At 37.4% G+C, this 16320-nt stretch overlaps 1 protein-coding gene across 1 annotated transcript in view; it reads right to left on the bottom strand.

Annotated features, from left to right (window-relative positions):
* The window catches only part of LOC150076228 (uncharacterized), a 744224-nt gene that overhangs the window by 659769 nt on the left and 68135 nt on the right, over window positions 1-16320 (bottom strand). The window contains exon 6 of the mRNA XM_090387291.1: window positions 5328-5385. Within this exon, the coding sequence (XP_090243417.1) occupies window positions 5328-5385 (58 nt within the window). The remainder of the gene's footprint in view (window positions 1-5327; window positions 5386-16320) is intronic.

The raw sequence follows: 16320 nt of genomic DNA, 5'->3' as shown, positions 1-16320 counted from the left end.
TGCCTTTTGTGAATTGGAGAAACATTAGGACATATCCAATTGATGAGGACTCCCCTGAATCCAAGGATGACCCCGTAATTATGGCCAAAGGTTTGCTTAACTCTTTTGCTGCCACTTTTAATGTAAATGGACAGATTCAAGCTTCCCCAGAGGTGCCTTTTTACCATTAGCTTCAGCAATTTTTCTTCCAATTCCTCCTCAGTTAACACAAAATTTAGCTCCCATTTATAACTTGGTATATATATATGTGGTATCCCGTCCTTAAAATTTTCATCATGTGCAAATATAGAAGCAAAATGTTTATTCAGATTTTCAGCAACTTGTACAGGTTCATTAATAGTTAAGCCACTGATACTTAGTGTGGCAATGTTTTTCATTCTAGTGTTAAATGGAAGGAAAGAGATGTAGAGGAAGGGTTATACTCTCGGTAAAGAGTATATTCCATCCTGTCCTCCTTTTCTGTACACACCATACCCACCACATTGGAATGAAGAGTTGCTCTTATGAAGAAAGGCTTAAGTTTTGCAAATTACAGTGTCTGGAGATTAGGCACTTGCGAGGTGATCTGATTGAGGTGTATAAAGCCTTGAATGGTTTGAGCATGCTCAATGCTGATGGGATTCTTCCTCTTGCTCAGAATAACCACCTGAGAGGGCATAACTTCAAATTTAGCATTAGCATTAGTAGAGGCATATGATGCAAGAAAGCAAGCTTATTCAGCATCAGCCAAAAAAAAAAAAAAAAAAAAAACCCCACTCCCATTTCACCCATCTGTTCGTTCGAAATACCTGTCCAGTTGAGCTTTAAATTTGTTTAGGCTATCAACTTCTACAACAAGTGATGGAAGTCGGTTCCACCAACCAATCACCCACTGGCCAAAGGCAAATTTCCGCACATCTATCCGACATCCGTCCTTCCTCAATTTGAATTTATGCCCTCTGAGGTGATTATTCTGAGCAAGATAAAGAATCCCATTGGCATTGAGCATGCTCAAACCATTCAAAGCCTTATACACCTCTATCAGATCACCTCGCCGGTGCCTAGTCTCCAGACTCTGTAATTTGCAAAACTTAAGCCTTTCTTCGTAAGAGCAACCTTTGTTCCATTCACTAATCTTGTTGCCCTTCTCTGTACCCGTTCCAGCAGTTCTACATCCTTCTTGAAATGAGGCCTCCAGACCTGTATACAGTACTCAAGATGTGGCCTAACCATTGCCTTATACAAGGGAATAATCACCTCCTTATCCCTGCTAGAAAAATTCCTGTATATCATTGACAAGACACCATGAGCTACTCTTGCAGCTCGTCTGCACTGCTCAGAGAACTTCATATCTGCCTGCACAATTACCCCCAGGTCCTTTTCATTCTCCACCACTGTCAGTGTAGTACCGCAGAGTTGATACGTTGCTCTGGGGTTACTGTTTCCCATATGTAGTACTTTACATTTGTCAATGTTAAACTTCATTTGCCACCTCTCAGCCCATCTGTTCAACCTTTCCAGATCCTGTTGCAGCAGCATAGCGTCAGTAGTGTCCTTAACGACCCTGCCAACCTTTGTATCATCAAACTTGGACATTAAACTTGATATCCCATCATCAATATCATTCATAAACACCGAAAACAACAACGGACCCAACACTGAACCTTGAGGAACTCCACTAATAACATTAGTCCACGTTGAGCAGTGTCCATTGATTACCACTCTCTGTCTTCTGCCACTCAACCAACCCCTTATCCATAGCAGCAATTTGCCTCCAATGCCACACTGCTCCAATTTGTGCAGCAGTCTTCCATGTGCAACAGTATCAAAAGCCTTTCTAAGATCCAAATATATAATATCAAAGTTATTCCCTGCATCCAGTTCTTTTGTGACTACATCATAGTATCCAATCAAATTGGTCAGGCAAGACCTGCCCTTAACAAAACCATGCTGCGTCTCAGCTATAACTGAATTCTTGTCTAGATGATCCTGCAGTGCTTCTTTAACCAGTGCCTCCATTAATTTACCTGGAACAGAAGTTAAACTAACAGGTCTATAATTACTTGTGTCAGCCTTTAATCCTCCTTTGTGAATTGGGGTTACATTTGCACATCTCCAGTCTATGGGTACCTCCCCTGAGTCCAAAGAAGCTCTCATAATTATGGCTAGGGGTTTGCATACTTCCTTTGCTGCCTCCTTTAATATAACTGGATAGATCCCATCCACCCCAGGTGCCTTTTTTATGTTTATCCTCAACAATCTCTCCTCCACTTTCCTCTCAGTTATTACAAAATCATCCAGCTCATGAATAACTCCTCATGCGTGAATGTAGATGCAAAATACTCGTTTAGATTGTTAGCCACCTGAGCAGGATCCTCAACTGTTGAACCATCAATATCCAGTGGACCAATCTGATTCATCCCTTTCCTTCTCGAGTTCAAATATGTAAAGAACTCTTTTCTGTTTTTCTTTGCATCCTTTGCCAAGGATTTTTCGTAGTCTGCCTTTGCCTGCCTAATCTCCTTTGTGACTTGGTTACAGACCAACTTATATCTATCATAGGCTTCCATGTCACCCATTAATTTGTATGTATCCCATGCATTTTTCTTCTCTGCCACATGTCTCATTAATTCATCTGACAACCATTTAGGCCTAAACCTTGAACAATATTTCTTAGTTGGTATGTAAAGCCTGGTAGCCTCCAAGATTAGTTCCTTGAATGCTTCCCATTTTGAGTTTGCTGTTGGTAACATCATCAGTTGGTCCCACTGTATAGAATTTAAATACTGTCTCAGACCATCATAGTCGCCTTTACGAAAACAAAAACCCTTCCCTTTACCTCTGATGGTAGTTACCTCCTTGAGTAAATCCCACTTCAACACACTGTGATCACTGCCACCTAGTGGTTCATTTATCTGCAGATTCTTAATGCATGAAGAATCACTACTGATAATCAGATCAAGAGTATTGCTCCCTCTTGTTGCCTCACGAACATGCTGATGTAGAAAACAATCATCCAATAAATCCACAAAAGCCTTGCTAGTGTGCGAGTGACCAATCAACAAATTCCAGTCAATATCTGGGAAATTAAAATCCCCCATTATAAGACTCTCTGATTTACTGGCCCACTCTATTTCCCTGTACAATATCTTATTATACTCATCAGAGTCATTAGGCCTATAGCACACTCCTACTCACAATTTTGATTTCCCTATGCTTATGTCACACCAGACTGACTCGACACTGCCCTGTCCATCGATGTCGACTGGCTTCACTTCCTTGGACTTTATGTGTTTCTTAATTAATAGCATAACCCCTCCTCCCCTCCTGTCCTGTCTATCCTTTCTATACACATTGTATTCCCCAAATTCCAGTTCCGCATTACTTATATCTGTGTGACACCAAGTCTCTGATATCCCAACAATATCTGCCTTTGATGTTTTGAGCAATACCTCAAATTCATCAAATTTATTTACCAAATTGAGAAAAGACAGTTGTAGGATAGATGTGTGGAAGTTTGCCTTTAGCCAGCGGGTAGTTGATTGGTGGAACAGACTTCCATCTTTTGTTGTGGAAGTTGATAGCCTAAATAAATTTAAGGCTGAGCTGGACAGGTATTTGAAACGAACAGAGGGGTGAAATGGGAGCAGGGTTTTTTTTTTTTTTTTTGGCTGATACTGCATAAGCTTGCTTTCTTGCATCATATGCCTCTACTAATGCAAATGCTAATGCGCTAAATATTGAAAACAACAATGGGCCTGACACTGAACCCTGGGGAATTCACAAATAACATTAGTCCACGAAGAGCAGTTGATAATTACTCTGTCTTCTTCCACTTAACCATCCCTTTATCCATAGCAGTAATTTGCCTTTAATGCTGCATTGCTTCAGTTTGTACAGCAGTCTTTTATGTGCAGCAGCTTTCCTGGTATCAAAAGCTTTCCTGAAATCCAAGTATATGATGTCAAAATTATTTTTTGCATCCAGTCACTGCATCATAGTAACCTATCAGACTGGTTAGATGATACCGCCCCTTAACAAATCCATGTTCTGATTGCCGTATAATTACATGCCTTTGCATAGCAGTAATTTGTGTTTAATGCTGCATTGCTCCAGTTTGCACAGCAGTCTTATGTGCAGCAGCTTTCCTGGTATCAAAATCTTTCCTGAAATCCAAGTATAAGATGTCAAAAATATTTTTTGCATCCAGTCACTGCATCATAGTAACCTATCAGACTGGTTAGACAATACCACCCCTTAATAAATCCATGCTCTGATTACAGTATAATTACATGCCTTTCCAGATGGTCCTACATTATATCTTTAACCAGTGATTCCATTATTTTCCCTGAAACAGACGTTGATCTAATAGGTCTGTAGTTACATCACCTTTTGATCCCCCTTTATGAATTGGGATACATTTGCACATCTCCAGTCCATAGAGACCTCCACTGAATCCAAGAATGCTCTCATAATTATGGCTAAGGGTTTGCTTACTTCCTTTGCTGCTGCCTTAATATAATTGGATAGATTCCATCCACCCTAGGTGCCTTTTTTTATGTCCATTTTCAACAGTTTCTCTTCCACTTTCCTTTCATTTATCACAAAGTGATTTAGCTCCTCATTAGAGTTTGATAAACTTCTGGCATGCCCTTCCCTAAAGAATTCCTCGTGTGAATGTAGATGCAAAATACTATTCAATTTGATCGCAACTTGAGTAGGGTCACCAACAGTTAACTCATAGTCATCAAGTGGCCCAATGTGATTCAACCCATTCCTTCTACTGTTAATATAAGCATAAAAATTCTTTGCTGTTTTTCTTTGCATTCTTTGCAGAGACTTGTCATAATCTGCCTTAGCTTGCCTAACTTCTTTTGTGACTTGACTACAGACTAATTATATCTAAAATAGGCTTCTGTACTACCTGATAATTCCCATGCACTTTTCTTCTGTACCACCTATCTCAATAGTTCATCTAATATCCATTTAGGTCTAAGCCTTGAATACTATTTCTTTGTTGGTATGAAAAGTCTAGTAGTTTCTATGATTCACTGAATACTTCCCATTATAACTTGCTGTTGGCAACATCATTAGTTGGTCCCACTACACAGAATTTTAAAAACTGTCTGAGACCACTGTAGTCATCCTTATTAAAGAATATATATATATATATAAAAATTGGAGTTTTAAAGATAATTATAAAGATATTTAAATCTTATATATTCATTAAAGAGAACTCTTTAAAAATCAGAGAGAAAATAAATTGCATCAATAAGAATGCTATCCTCCGATACTGAACAAAGAAGATTTAAATTTATGTGACACTTTATTTACCCTTTGAATTTTACCTTCAGTGTTGTCTGTAGCTCAGCCAATTCCTGCCTTAAAGATGCAAGGTCCCCATTTCTTAAAAAAGAAAAAGAAAAAAAAGTTCAATGAGAACTAAGATGAACAAATTCATTATAAATATACTTACCAGAAATGCTTCAACATAAATTTTTTTATGCATTAACATAAAATATTCATGATGTGAAGTCAAGAGTAATATTTTTACAATGAAATTGAGATTAAGATTTCTGAGTAGTAAAGGTTGTGTGATTATATTTCAATGCAGGCTGGATAATAAGTTTATTGATGCTGCTGTCTTTTCTAATGTTAGCATAAGCCTTAAGGCTTCAATGCCCTATATCAAAAGTTGGTCTCTGTCACTAAAGATACCAAAGAATCCACAAGACTGAAACTGAATGCAAAAAATTATACAATTCTTAAATTTAGATCTCTTAGGAAAATTACATAATTTATCCAATATGATATTTTAAGTCTGTAATGTTTAGTTATCCAAATTTAATGATATGATGTAGCAACTAAGTATCTGGCTAAATCAAAATTAAAGTTATAGAGAAACTTGAGAGTCTACTAAGACATTATGTCTTATTTTTTTAACTCAGTTTGACAACAAATACTAATTTATAAGAAACAATAAAGTCCATCTATGTATAAAGTATAAAGAATGATTGAAAAAAATTTCTGAAAACAAAAACTACAAAAATGCCAGCAAGTTAGTACACCTCCTTTAAAAATGTGGCATTATCACAAGTTAAACAAAAAGCCATTTCATGGTATTATATAAGGATATGAAATAAAATAGCTTGTAAGAATTAAGCTACTAAATTTCAGTATCTACTTGCATGAAATTATTAAATATACTAACATCATAAAAATATGAGATATTAAAACCTAGAAACATTAGAAATAATCAACAGACACAGCTGCCAATCTTTAACTTTCAAAAATGCAGAGGTTATCAGGGAAAAAAAAAAAAAAACAGGCTTTTTAAATCCAGACGATATTAAATTTCCTTTATAACATATGCATTTTATAGAGATACAGCCATAGACTGTTTGCCAGAATAGAATGCTTTCAAAAATTAACACCTAGGATTTTTCAGCCTATAAATACAGAAAACAATAATGGACTCAATACTGAACCCTGAGGGACTCCACTAATAACATTAGTCCAAGATGAGCAGTGTCCATTGATTACCACTCTGTCTTCTCCCCCTCAACCACCCCTTTATCCATAGCAGCAATTTGCCTCCAATGCCACACTGCTCCAATCTGTGCAGCAGTCTTCCATGTGCAACAGTATCAAAAGCCTTTCTAAGATCCAAGTATATAATATCAAAGTTATTCCCTGCATCCAGTTCTTTTGTGACTGCATCATAGTATCCAATCAAATTGGTCAGGCAAGACTTTCCCTTAACAAAACCATGCTGAGTCTGAGCTATAACTGAAGTCTTGTCTAGATGATCCTGCAGTGGTTCTTTAACCAGTGCCTCCATTAATTTTCCAGGAACAGAAGTTAAACTAACAGGTCTATAATTACTTGTGTCGCCCTTTGATCCTCCTTTGTGAATTGGGGTCACATTTGCACATCTCCAGTCCATGGGTACTTCCCCTGAGTACAAGGAAGCTCTCATAATTATGGCTAAGGGTTTGCTTACTTCCTTTGCTGCCTCCTTTAATATAACTGGATAGATCCCATCCACCCCAGGTGCCTTTCTTGTGTTTATCTTCAACAATTTCTCCTCCACTTGACTCTCAGTTATTACAAGATTCTCTAGCTTACTGCCAGAGTTGAATACACCTCTGGCATTCCCCTTGCTGAATAACTCCTCATGTGTGAATGTCGATGCAAAATATTCATTCAGTTTGTTAGCTACCCGAGCAGGATCATCAACAGTTGACCCATCGATATTAAGTAGACCAATCTGATTCATCCCCTTCCTTCTAGAGTTTACATAAGTAAAGAACTCTTTGCTGTTTTTCTTTGCACCCCTTGCCAAAGATTTCTCGTAATCTGTCTTCGCCTGCCTAACCTCCTTTGTAACTTGGTTACAGATCAACTTGTATCTATCATAGGCTTCTGTGTCACGTGTTAATTTGTATGTATCCCATGCATTTTTCTTCTCTGCCATATGTCTCATTAGTTCATCTGAGATCCATTTAGGCCTAAACCTTGAACAATATTTCTTAGCTGGTATTTAAAGCCTAGTAGCTTCCAAGATAAGTTCTTTGAATACTTCCTATTTTGAATTTGCTGTTGGTAATATCATCAGTTGGTCCCACTGTATAGAATTTAAATACTGTCTCAGTCCATCGTAGTCGCCTTTACGAAAGCAATAACCCTTCCCTTTACCCCTAATGGTAGTTACCGCTTTAAGTAAATCCCACTTCAGCACACTGTGATCACTGCCACCTAGTGGTTCATTTATCTGCAGATTCTTAATGCATGAAGAATCACTACTGATAATCAAATCAAGAGTATTACTCCCTCAAGTTGCCTCCCGAACATGCTGATGTAGAAAACAATCATCCAATAAATCCACAAAAGCCTTGCTAGTGTGTGAGTGACCAGCCCCCAAATTCCAGTCAATATCTGGGAAATTAAAATTCCCCATTATAAGAATCTCTAATTTACTGGCCCACTCTATTTCCCTGTACAGTTTCTTATTATACTCATCAGAGTCATTAGGCCTACAGCACACTCCTACTCTCAATTTTGATCTCCCAATGCTTATGTCACACCAAACTGACTCGACACTGCACTGTCCAGCTATGTCCACTGGCTTCACTTCCTTGGATTTTATGTATTTCTTAACTAATACATTACTTAAAGGTTTGCCTTAAGTAATGTATTAGTTAAACCCCTCCTCCCTTCCTATCCTGTCTATCCTTTATGTAGACATTGAACTCCCCAGTTTCCAGTTCTGTATTCCTTATATCTGTGTGACACCACGTCTCTGAAATCCCAACAATATCTGCCTTTGATGTTTTGAGCAATACCTCAAATTCATCAAATTTATTTACTAAACTCCTAGCATTGGTATACACGGAAGTATACATGCACCTGTTCTTTTTCTTAGCTACCCTAACACAACCCATGTGTTTACTTGTACCCCAATGATTCCCAGCAGTCTCTGAAATATCCTGCATCTTGTTTTCCAGGCTGCTGCTCATTCCAATAGAAGCAGTGCAAGAATCACTTTCACCTCTGCCAGTGGCTACTGTTAATCTATTAGTCCTTTTATCCCCCCAATCTAGCAGTTTTCCGACACACCTAACACTGCCTCGATAGCATCAGCAAACATTCTTGCACCCTTTCTATTTAAGTGTATCCCATCCCTGTAGAAGCAGTCTCTCCTGTTAACAAGTACAGACCAGGCTGAAAAAAATTCTACCCTTGAGCCTTGCACAATCTTTCCAGGGCCGAATTGATCGACAGGGCTCTCGTCATATACTCCCTCCTATCATGTCTGGACAGAATTGCAGACACTTTCAAATTCAACCCTAATTCACGGCTTTTTTTCAACAGTGACCTGTACTTGTTAAGTAATTCCGCCGGTCTCCTACTCTTAATATCATTAGTGCCAACGTGTACAACTATATCACCTTTTGTGCCCTTAAAAGATGATATCTGCTCTACAATGTCATCAACCTTTGCCCCTGGCAGACATACCCTGGTCCTGTTCCACCTATCCTTTTTACAAAGCATGTTTCCCGTTTCCCTGACAATAGAGTCACCAACAACTACTAGTTCCTTTGGGACCAGCGCATTCTGCCTTGGGGGCTGCCGCTGTGTTGTGTGATGACCAAGTGCAAACTCTGGCATTGGTGTGGCAGCTGAGAGCTTGACGGGCCCCTCTCACTTTTAATCCTTCAAGGGCATCCACCCTGTCCTTCAAGCTCTCATATAGGCCCATAACAATGCTGAGTTGTCGCCTGATTTCCTTACACTCCTTGCATCACGCACACACACACAAAGACATTCCCCATGGCAGTATCATGTCCCGTACCCGACTGTCCACAAACATCAAGCAAATAGTGCATTTTAAAAGGCTGTGATTCAGAGGGCAACTGCCCTCCTCAGTTCTCCCCTGAGCCACAGTACTCCCACTATCTTGAGCCTTTTGCTTTGCTGCTCTGGTCTGAGTCATGATTTCGATTTATTTTCAATAAAATTTCAATTTCAGTACAAAATTAAAACCCTAAACTTGTATCCCAACACAGTTATAACGCTATATTTATGTTTCAGTGTCGAGTGTTATCTACGAAAACCCTTTATAAAACTTCTGTATCAAATTAAGTATTAATTATTTATTTTTACTAATTATTTATGTTACGTAACCTAAGTCATTATATGTATAGTTAAAAGTACAATTTAATTGACAATGAAGTTGAAGAAGATTAATAGATTTTACTGATTAATTGACAATATTATCTACTATACTATACTATATTAAGCTTATGCTATCTAGTTCGAGATATTTTGTATCGCGTAACAATGGCGGCAATTTACGAACGGTAAACACGTGGATTTGATGCCCTTACTGATACTAAGTAATACCTACAAAATCTTTATCTAAGTCACTTTAACCTAAGTATCGTAAATAGGAATTTAAAGCTACTCTAGAAAATAAGTTAATATGCCAATTTAAGCTAATAAAACAGAAAATAAATCAGAAAAAACTTCTCTGTTTCAGGAGTGGCAAAAAGCTACGTCCGCACAGGTTACCCTCGTTCTCAAAAAAAAAAAAAAAAAAAAAAATTGTTTCATTTAATGAAAGATTAATAATTCAGGTATGACAGATGCACCTAAAAGTGCAAAGCAGCATTAAAGGATGAAAAAGTATATATAAGTTTGTATTAATACATTGAATAAAGTATGGATATCTACTACACTTCCTTTTCTGCTATCCTCACCCTTCTAGTTACTGACACTTTGTGTAATTTCACATCCGTTTATGCATATATATATATATTCACAGGGTGATTAACTACCAGTGCGACAAACTTGCAGGAGGTGTAGGGGGCACAAAGACGAATCGGAATCACATAGCATTGCAGGGTTCGAAATGCCTTCGTCATGCGGTAGAAGACGTTGAATGGGAGGTTGCGTGAACAGCGATCCCACTGGAAGTCAGCATTTGCGAACCAGTTCCCGAGGCAGTAGGATGGACGAGTATTCAAATGTTGAACTGGCCGACATGCACTTCTCGTATGGAGCTGCGGACTGTAATGGGTGCGCCGCTGTGCACTTGTACCAGGAACGTTTCCCACACAGGCATGCTCCTCATTATACGATTTTCGCACGTGTACACAGAAGGTTATGTGAGACTGGTTGTTTCACGAGAGGTACCATGAATCGAGAGCGAACGACGAGGAGCCAGACAATGAGGAGAATGTCCTACGTCTTGCAGAAGGCAATCCGAGTACGAGTACTTGAGCGATAGGCCAACGATTGGGTATTTCCCAATCCACTGTATGGAGGATACTGTCAACAAACCAAATGAGTTCATACCGTCTGCAACGCGTCCAATCATTGGAGCCTGCGGATTATCCACTCCGGAGGACTTTTGCTACTTGGTTTCTTCAACAGAAACGGTTCGCAAATGCTGACTTCCAGTGGGATCACTGTTCACACGACCTCCCGCTCAACGTCCTCTACCGCACGATGAAGGCATTTCGGACCCTGCAATGCTATGTGATTCCGATTCGTCTTTGTGCCCTATACACCTCCTGCAAGTTTGTCGCACTGGTAGTGAATCACCCTGTATATATATATATATATATATGATATGAGTTGTATGGAAAGAAACATTAATAAACTAACAAACTGTAACTAACAAATTGTAACTAATAAACTGTACTTATGGACCAACACACTTGCAACAGCAATGAATGTAACGACCATATTGTGTATATAATATGTGGTATATAGCATTTTAATATTGAAGAAAATCATATAAAGATATTAAAAAATGCACCCCAATAGATTTATAGAAAATGCAAGGGATAATAAAAGAAAAAATGTCAGTATAATATACAAAAGAATAAAATAGACATATAAATAAAATAAATTAAAATATATACAAACCTAATGCTATTTACCCACAATCTAGGTGACTTCGTCTGGGTTCAACCACCCAGACTGAAAGTAAAAAACAACAGGGGATCTCTGTTTCTGTTGTTATTTTGGTTTTTAGGAGAATTAGCAACTAAGGCCATATTGCTTCGGGGATATGCGGTGGTCATTCCCTGACCTTTCCGCATCCTCCGTATTTGGTGGTCACGGGCTCGAACCCCGGTCTAATCAAGAAGCGTGTGCTATGCACTGCTTCTCCTGCCCACCTGGCTAGGGAGGCACCTCTGTTTCTGTAATGATCAATATGTGCTAAGTTATGTTATGCAAAATAATAAATTTTAGAGTTTAAATAATTTGAATCTAAACCATAAAAGGTAGTTAATAATTTAAAATCAAAATAAAGATAAATATTATGATAATAATAATGCAAGCACATATTGAACATCATAGAGCTGACAGAGAACGTAGTTTATTAATTAAAATATGAATAAATGTAAGGCATAAATGTAACAAATAATTACCATATCCAAGACAAGACCCAAGTGTAGCAACAACAATAGTAATCAGTAAAGAAATGTATATCCCTCTAGCAAGAGTTAATGTGCATATGGTGACCCCTATATGATGGAAGTGAGAAAATGCCTGTAAAGAGCCAATTAATAATTAATTAAAATTAAGTTAATGCAAAAAGAAACTTCTTCGCTCTTATTTCTCTGAAATTATTAGGGCAATCCGAGGATATAGGAGAAACCACTTCTTAATATACTACTACTACTACTACTATATTTTCGCCTTCATGGAGTTCACATACTATTATTCCTACTCAATTAGTTTTTCATTCTTCTTACTATCCACGTTTCTTTTTGCGTTAACTTAATTAATTAATTGGCTATTTACAGGTGTTTACCACTTCCATCACATAGTGGTCACCACATGCACATTAACTCTTGCTAGAGGGTTATACATTTCTTTACTGACTGATTACCAGTGCTTTTTTTTGGGATGGTGCGCAAACGTATGGGCATACCGGCACCTTTATTAACAGTGACGTGTGACATATGGATGCAGTACACTTTGAAATTTGTAATATTCTGTAATTTTTTTCATATGTTTGCCTACTATTCAAATAAGCTTAAAGTTATTTCACTAAATTTGCATTTCTGTCTATTGTTAAGATATTTTCTATATAAAACTTTATAACCATTTTTATAATTCTAAATTACTCAGTCTGACGTGTGTTTAACGAACTCCTTTTATAGCGAATTTTTTTTAATTCCCCTTGGAAATTACATTTAAAATAGTTTCCACTGAGCAAAGAAAATTTTCATATAACGAAGAGATTAGGAAAGACTTAACTCAGTATGCACAGTTCTCATTTCTGGCCTTCAGGTAATTTAGACAATTAGTGCTTGCTGCAAGAATTAAGAGAGCTAACGGGATTACCATTCTACAACTTTGTGGTACTCGTAAAACCTATCTGACCACCTATCTCACATACGGAGAAGTCACGCTGGTCAATTGTGAGAAGATCAAGGGGTATTTCCGATGCTGACAATGAGCTGTGGTCAACCTTCTACTGCAGTGATGTCCAACTTTTCCCCATACAGGGGCCATATACAAAAAAATTCAAAGTTAGATTTCTTTCGCGGGCCACACTGAGTGATTCGAGAATTTCCATATCTAAATATTAAATTTCCATATGAAAATATTAAAAAAATTTTATTAAGTACAATACACAATTACATTTATTGAACAAAACATTTAATGAGAAAATTTTTTAATAATTAATAAAATTTAAAATGTTGTTTTGGTTCACCACTTTCCGCATGGGCCGTAGGTTGGACACCACTGTGAATCAACAGTAAGCACCCTGTTCGAGAATTAGGAGAGAGTGATTTTCTCTTACCCCGACAAATAATCATCTTGTTTCGCGGAAGTGCCTTATTCGCATTTTTCCATAAATTTTCTCTATCTCTGTTTATGTGGTCACATGGGCACCTGAACAGCCAAATAAGACCGATATTTTGTACAGTTTCAAAAAAAGAAATTCAAATCTAACATGTTGTTGTTGTTTGGTTTTTAGGAGCATTAGCAACTAAGGCCATATTGCTCCGGGAAATGCGGTGGTTATTCCCTGACCTTTCCGCATCCTCCGTATTTGGTGGTGACGGGCTCGAACTCCGGTCTAATCAAGAAGAGTGTGCTACGCACTGCTGCTCCTTCCCACCTGGCCAAATCTAACATACATGTGGTTCAAAGAACTAGTGACAATATCGATGATGAGAGAAGGGAAATGAGGACATGAAGGTAGCAAAACCTTCTAAACATGAAACGTTGGCATTTGGTGAAAATTGTCAATTAGGTTACAGTTAAATGAAAGAGATACAATTCGTGGATTTCGGGAATACCTAATTGAAAAGATGGTTTCAGAAGAATTAAAGCATTTGATGAACACTGAGTACGATACCAATTTCATCGAATAAAAGTGAACAAGGATTTTCACAAATGAATCTGATCGTCAGCCTAACCACAGCTTCGTTGACAACAAAAACAATTTCTTCACTATTTCTTAAAATCGTAGGCCCACCGCTGGCGCACTTCGATTCAGCAAAATATGCCGATTCTTGGCTGCTTCGGAAACATCATTCAGCAACAGACACAAACATCATTCAGCAACAGACACAAACATCATTCAGCAACAGAACAAAAGAAGTCGGCATAGTGTGTTGGATGAGAACTTAATAAAAATTTGGAATATTCTACAAAAACTTTATTATAAAATTATTTTTACTTATTTTTTATATTTTTGAATAATAAATTTATGCTTAATAAACTGTGTTAATATACCTAATTTGTTATTCTTATTCCAAAAACATTACTATTAAAGTAGCAATAACAGGAAAAAAAATTTTCAATTTTTTTTCTGAATAGCAAAGAATGAGTACCGGCAACTATTTTTTTTACAAAAAAAAAGCACTGCTGATTACTATTGTTGTTGCTTTACTTGGGTCTGCTCTTGGATATGGTAATTACTCCTTACATTTATTCATATTTTAATTAATAAACTACGTTCTGTATCGGCTCAACGATGTTCAATATGTGCTTGCATTATTATTATCATAATATTTATCTTGCTTTTTATTTTAAATTATTAACTACCTTTTATGGTTTAGATTCAAATTATTTAACCTCTAAAATTTATTATTTTGCATAACATAACTTAGCACATATTGATCATTACAAAAGCAGAGATCCCTATCATTTTTCACTTTCAGTCCGGGTGGCTGACCCCAGACGAAGTCACCTAGATTGTGGGTAAATAGCGACAGGTTTGTATATATTTTAATTTATTTTATTTATATGTTCTATTTTATTCTTTTGTATATTATACTAACATTTTTTCCTTTTATTTTCCCTTGCGTTTTCTATAAATCTATTGGGATATATATTTTAATATCTTTATATAATTTTAATCATTAATAGATTTCTATATTACTAAATTTTTCTAAAATTTCTATATTACTAAATTTTCTAAAATTTCTATATTACTAAATTTTTTATATTTAATAAGTTGAGAAAGAGTGAGTGATTTTGTGTATATATATATGTGTGTATTATGAGAGTTTAGTAATGCATAAGATACAGCCAGCTAATAAAATAAATTGTTTGAGAAAGAGTGAAATAATAACTTTTGCCAACATCAATAAACAAACAATACTGAACTTATAAATCACAACACACACACACTCTTATAAATATAATACACACACTGTGTGTGTGTGTGTGCTTATATCATCAATCAATTACCCAAGCGCTGAAGACAAATTTCTATAAACCTAACCAGCAACCATCCTTCAATTTGAATTTTTTTTTTTTTTTTTGCATCTGTGTCAGCCTCAACAAAAGGAAGGATTCCATCACCACTGAGCTTCCTCAATCCAATCAAACCTTGAAACCCCTCGATCAATTCTTCACATGGGTACCTTGTCTTTAGATACTGCAATTTGCAGAACTGAACCTTTCCTGGTAAGAGCACCCCTTTGCTCCCCTCACTAATCTTGTTGTTCTATTCTGCACGTGTTCTGTATCCTTCCTAAAATCAGACTTCCAGACCTGTAGCAGTAATCAATGTGCAGCCTACTATTGCATTACACAATGGGATAATAACCTCCTTATCCCTGCTGGCAAAATTCCTTATATCATTAACAAAATCCCAGGAGATGCCCTGGCGGCCTGTCTTCACTGCTCAGAGGGCTTCATATCTGAGTGAACAATTATCCCCGGGTCTTTTCAATTCTCCACTATCCTGAGCGTGATACCATCGTACAGGCCGATCGCTCTGCTGGCTAATTTGGGTAAATTGCTAGAGCAACTAATGGCCATTAGATTGAATACCCTACTGGTAGAACAGGATCTGCTTTCAAGGAGTCAATATGGGTTCTGTCCCGGATGTTCCTGCGAGGATGCTCTTGTGGACTTTGTCTCTTCAGTTCCAAACTCGGTACATAAATATACCCTGGCCGTTTTCATCGACTTCGAGGGCACCTTCGACTCCCTTTGGTGGGAGAGCATCCTGAAGCATCTACGATCGGCTAGGTGCTCCAACCACCTTTACCTTTTAATCCATAATTACTTTGCCAATAAAACCATAATAGTCAAGACTAAACATAGCCAAGTATCAAGATCAGTATCTAGAGGGTGCCCACAGGGCTCTATATTAGGTCCTTTTACATGGAACATGGTGCTGCAGCAGTGGCTCTCCTGATCGTTCGATAACGTCAAAATAATAGCATATGCAGACAATCTCACCAGCTTGGTAAATGGTAACTCTAGGGTCGATCTTGAAACTACTGGAAATTTTGTCCTCCGGGTTCTCTACGATTGGATTGTGGCCAATAAGCTTAAAATCAGTTGTCA

The sequence above is a fragment of the Mastigoproctus giganteus genome, chromosome 13 (genome assembly GCF_048544385.1).
Source record: "Mastigoproctus giganteus isolate SK-2022 chromosome 13, ASM4854438v1, whole genome shotgun sequence".
NCBI classification, from domain to species: Eukaryota; Metazoa; Arthropoda; class Arachnida; order Uropygi; family Thelyphonidae; genus Mastigoproctus; species Mastigoproctus giganteus.
The sequence above is the reverse complement of the archived record's forward strand: the minus strand, read 5'-3'. Positions and strand labels throughout refer to the sequence as shown.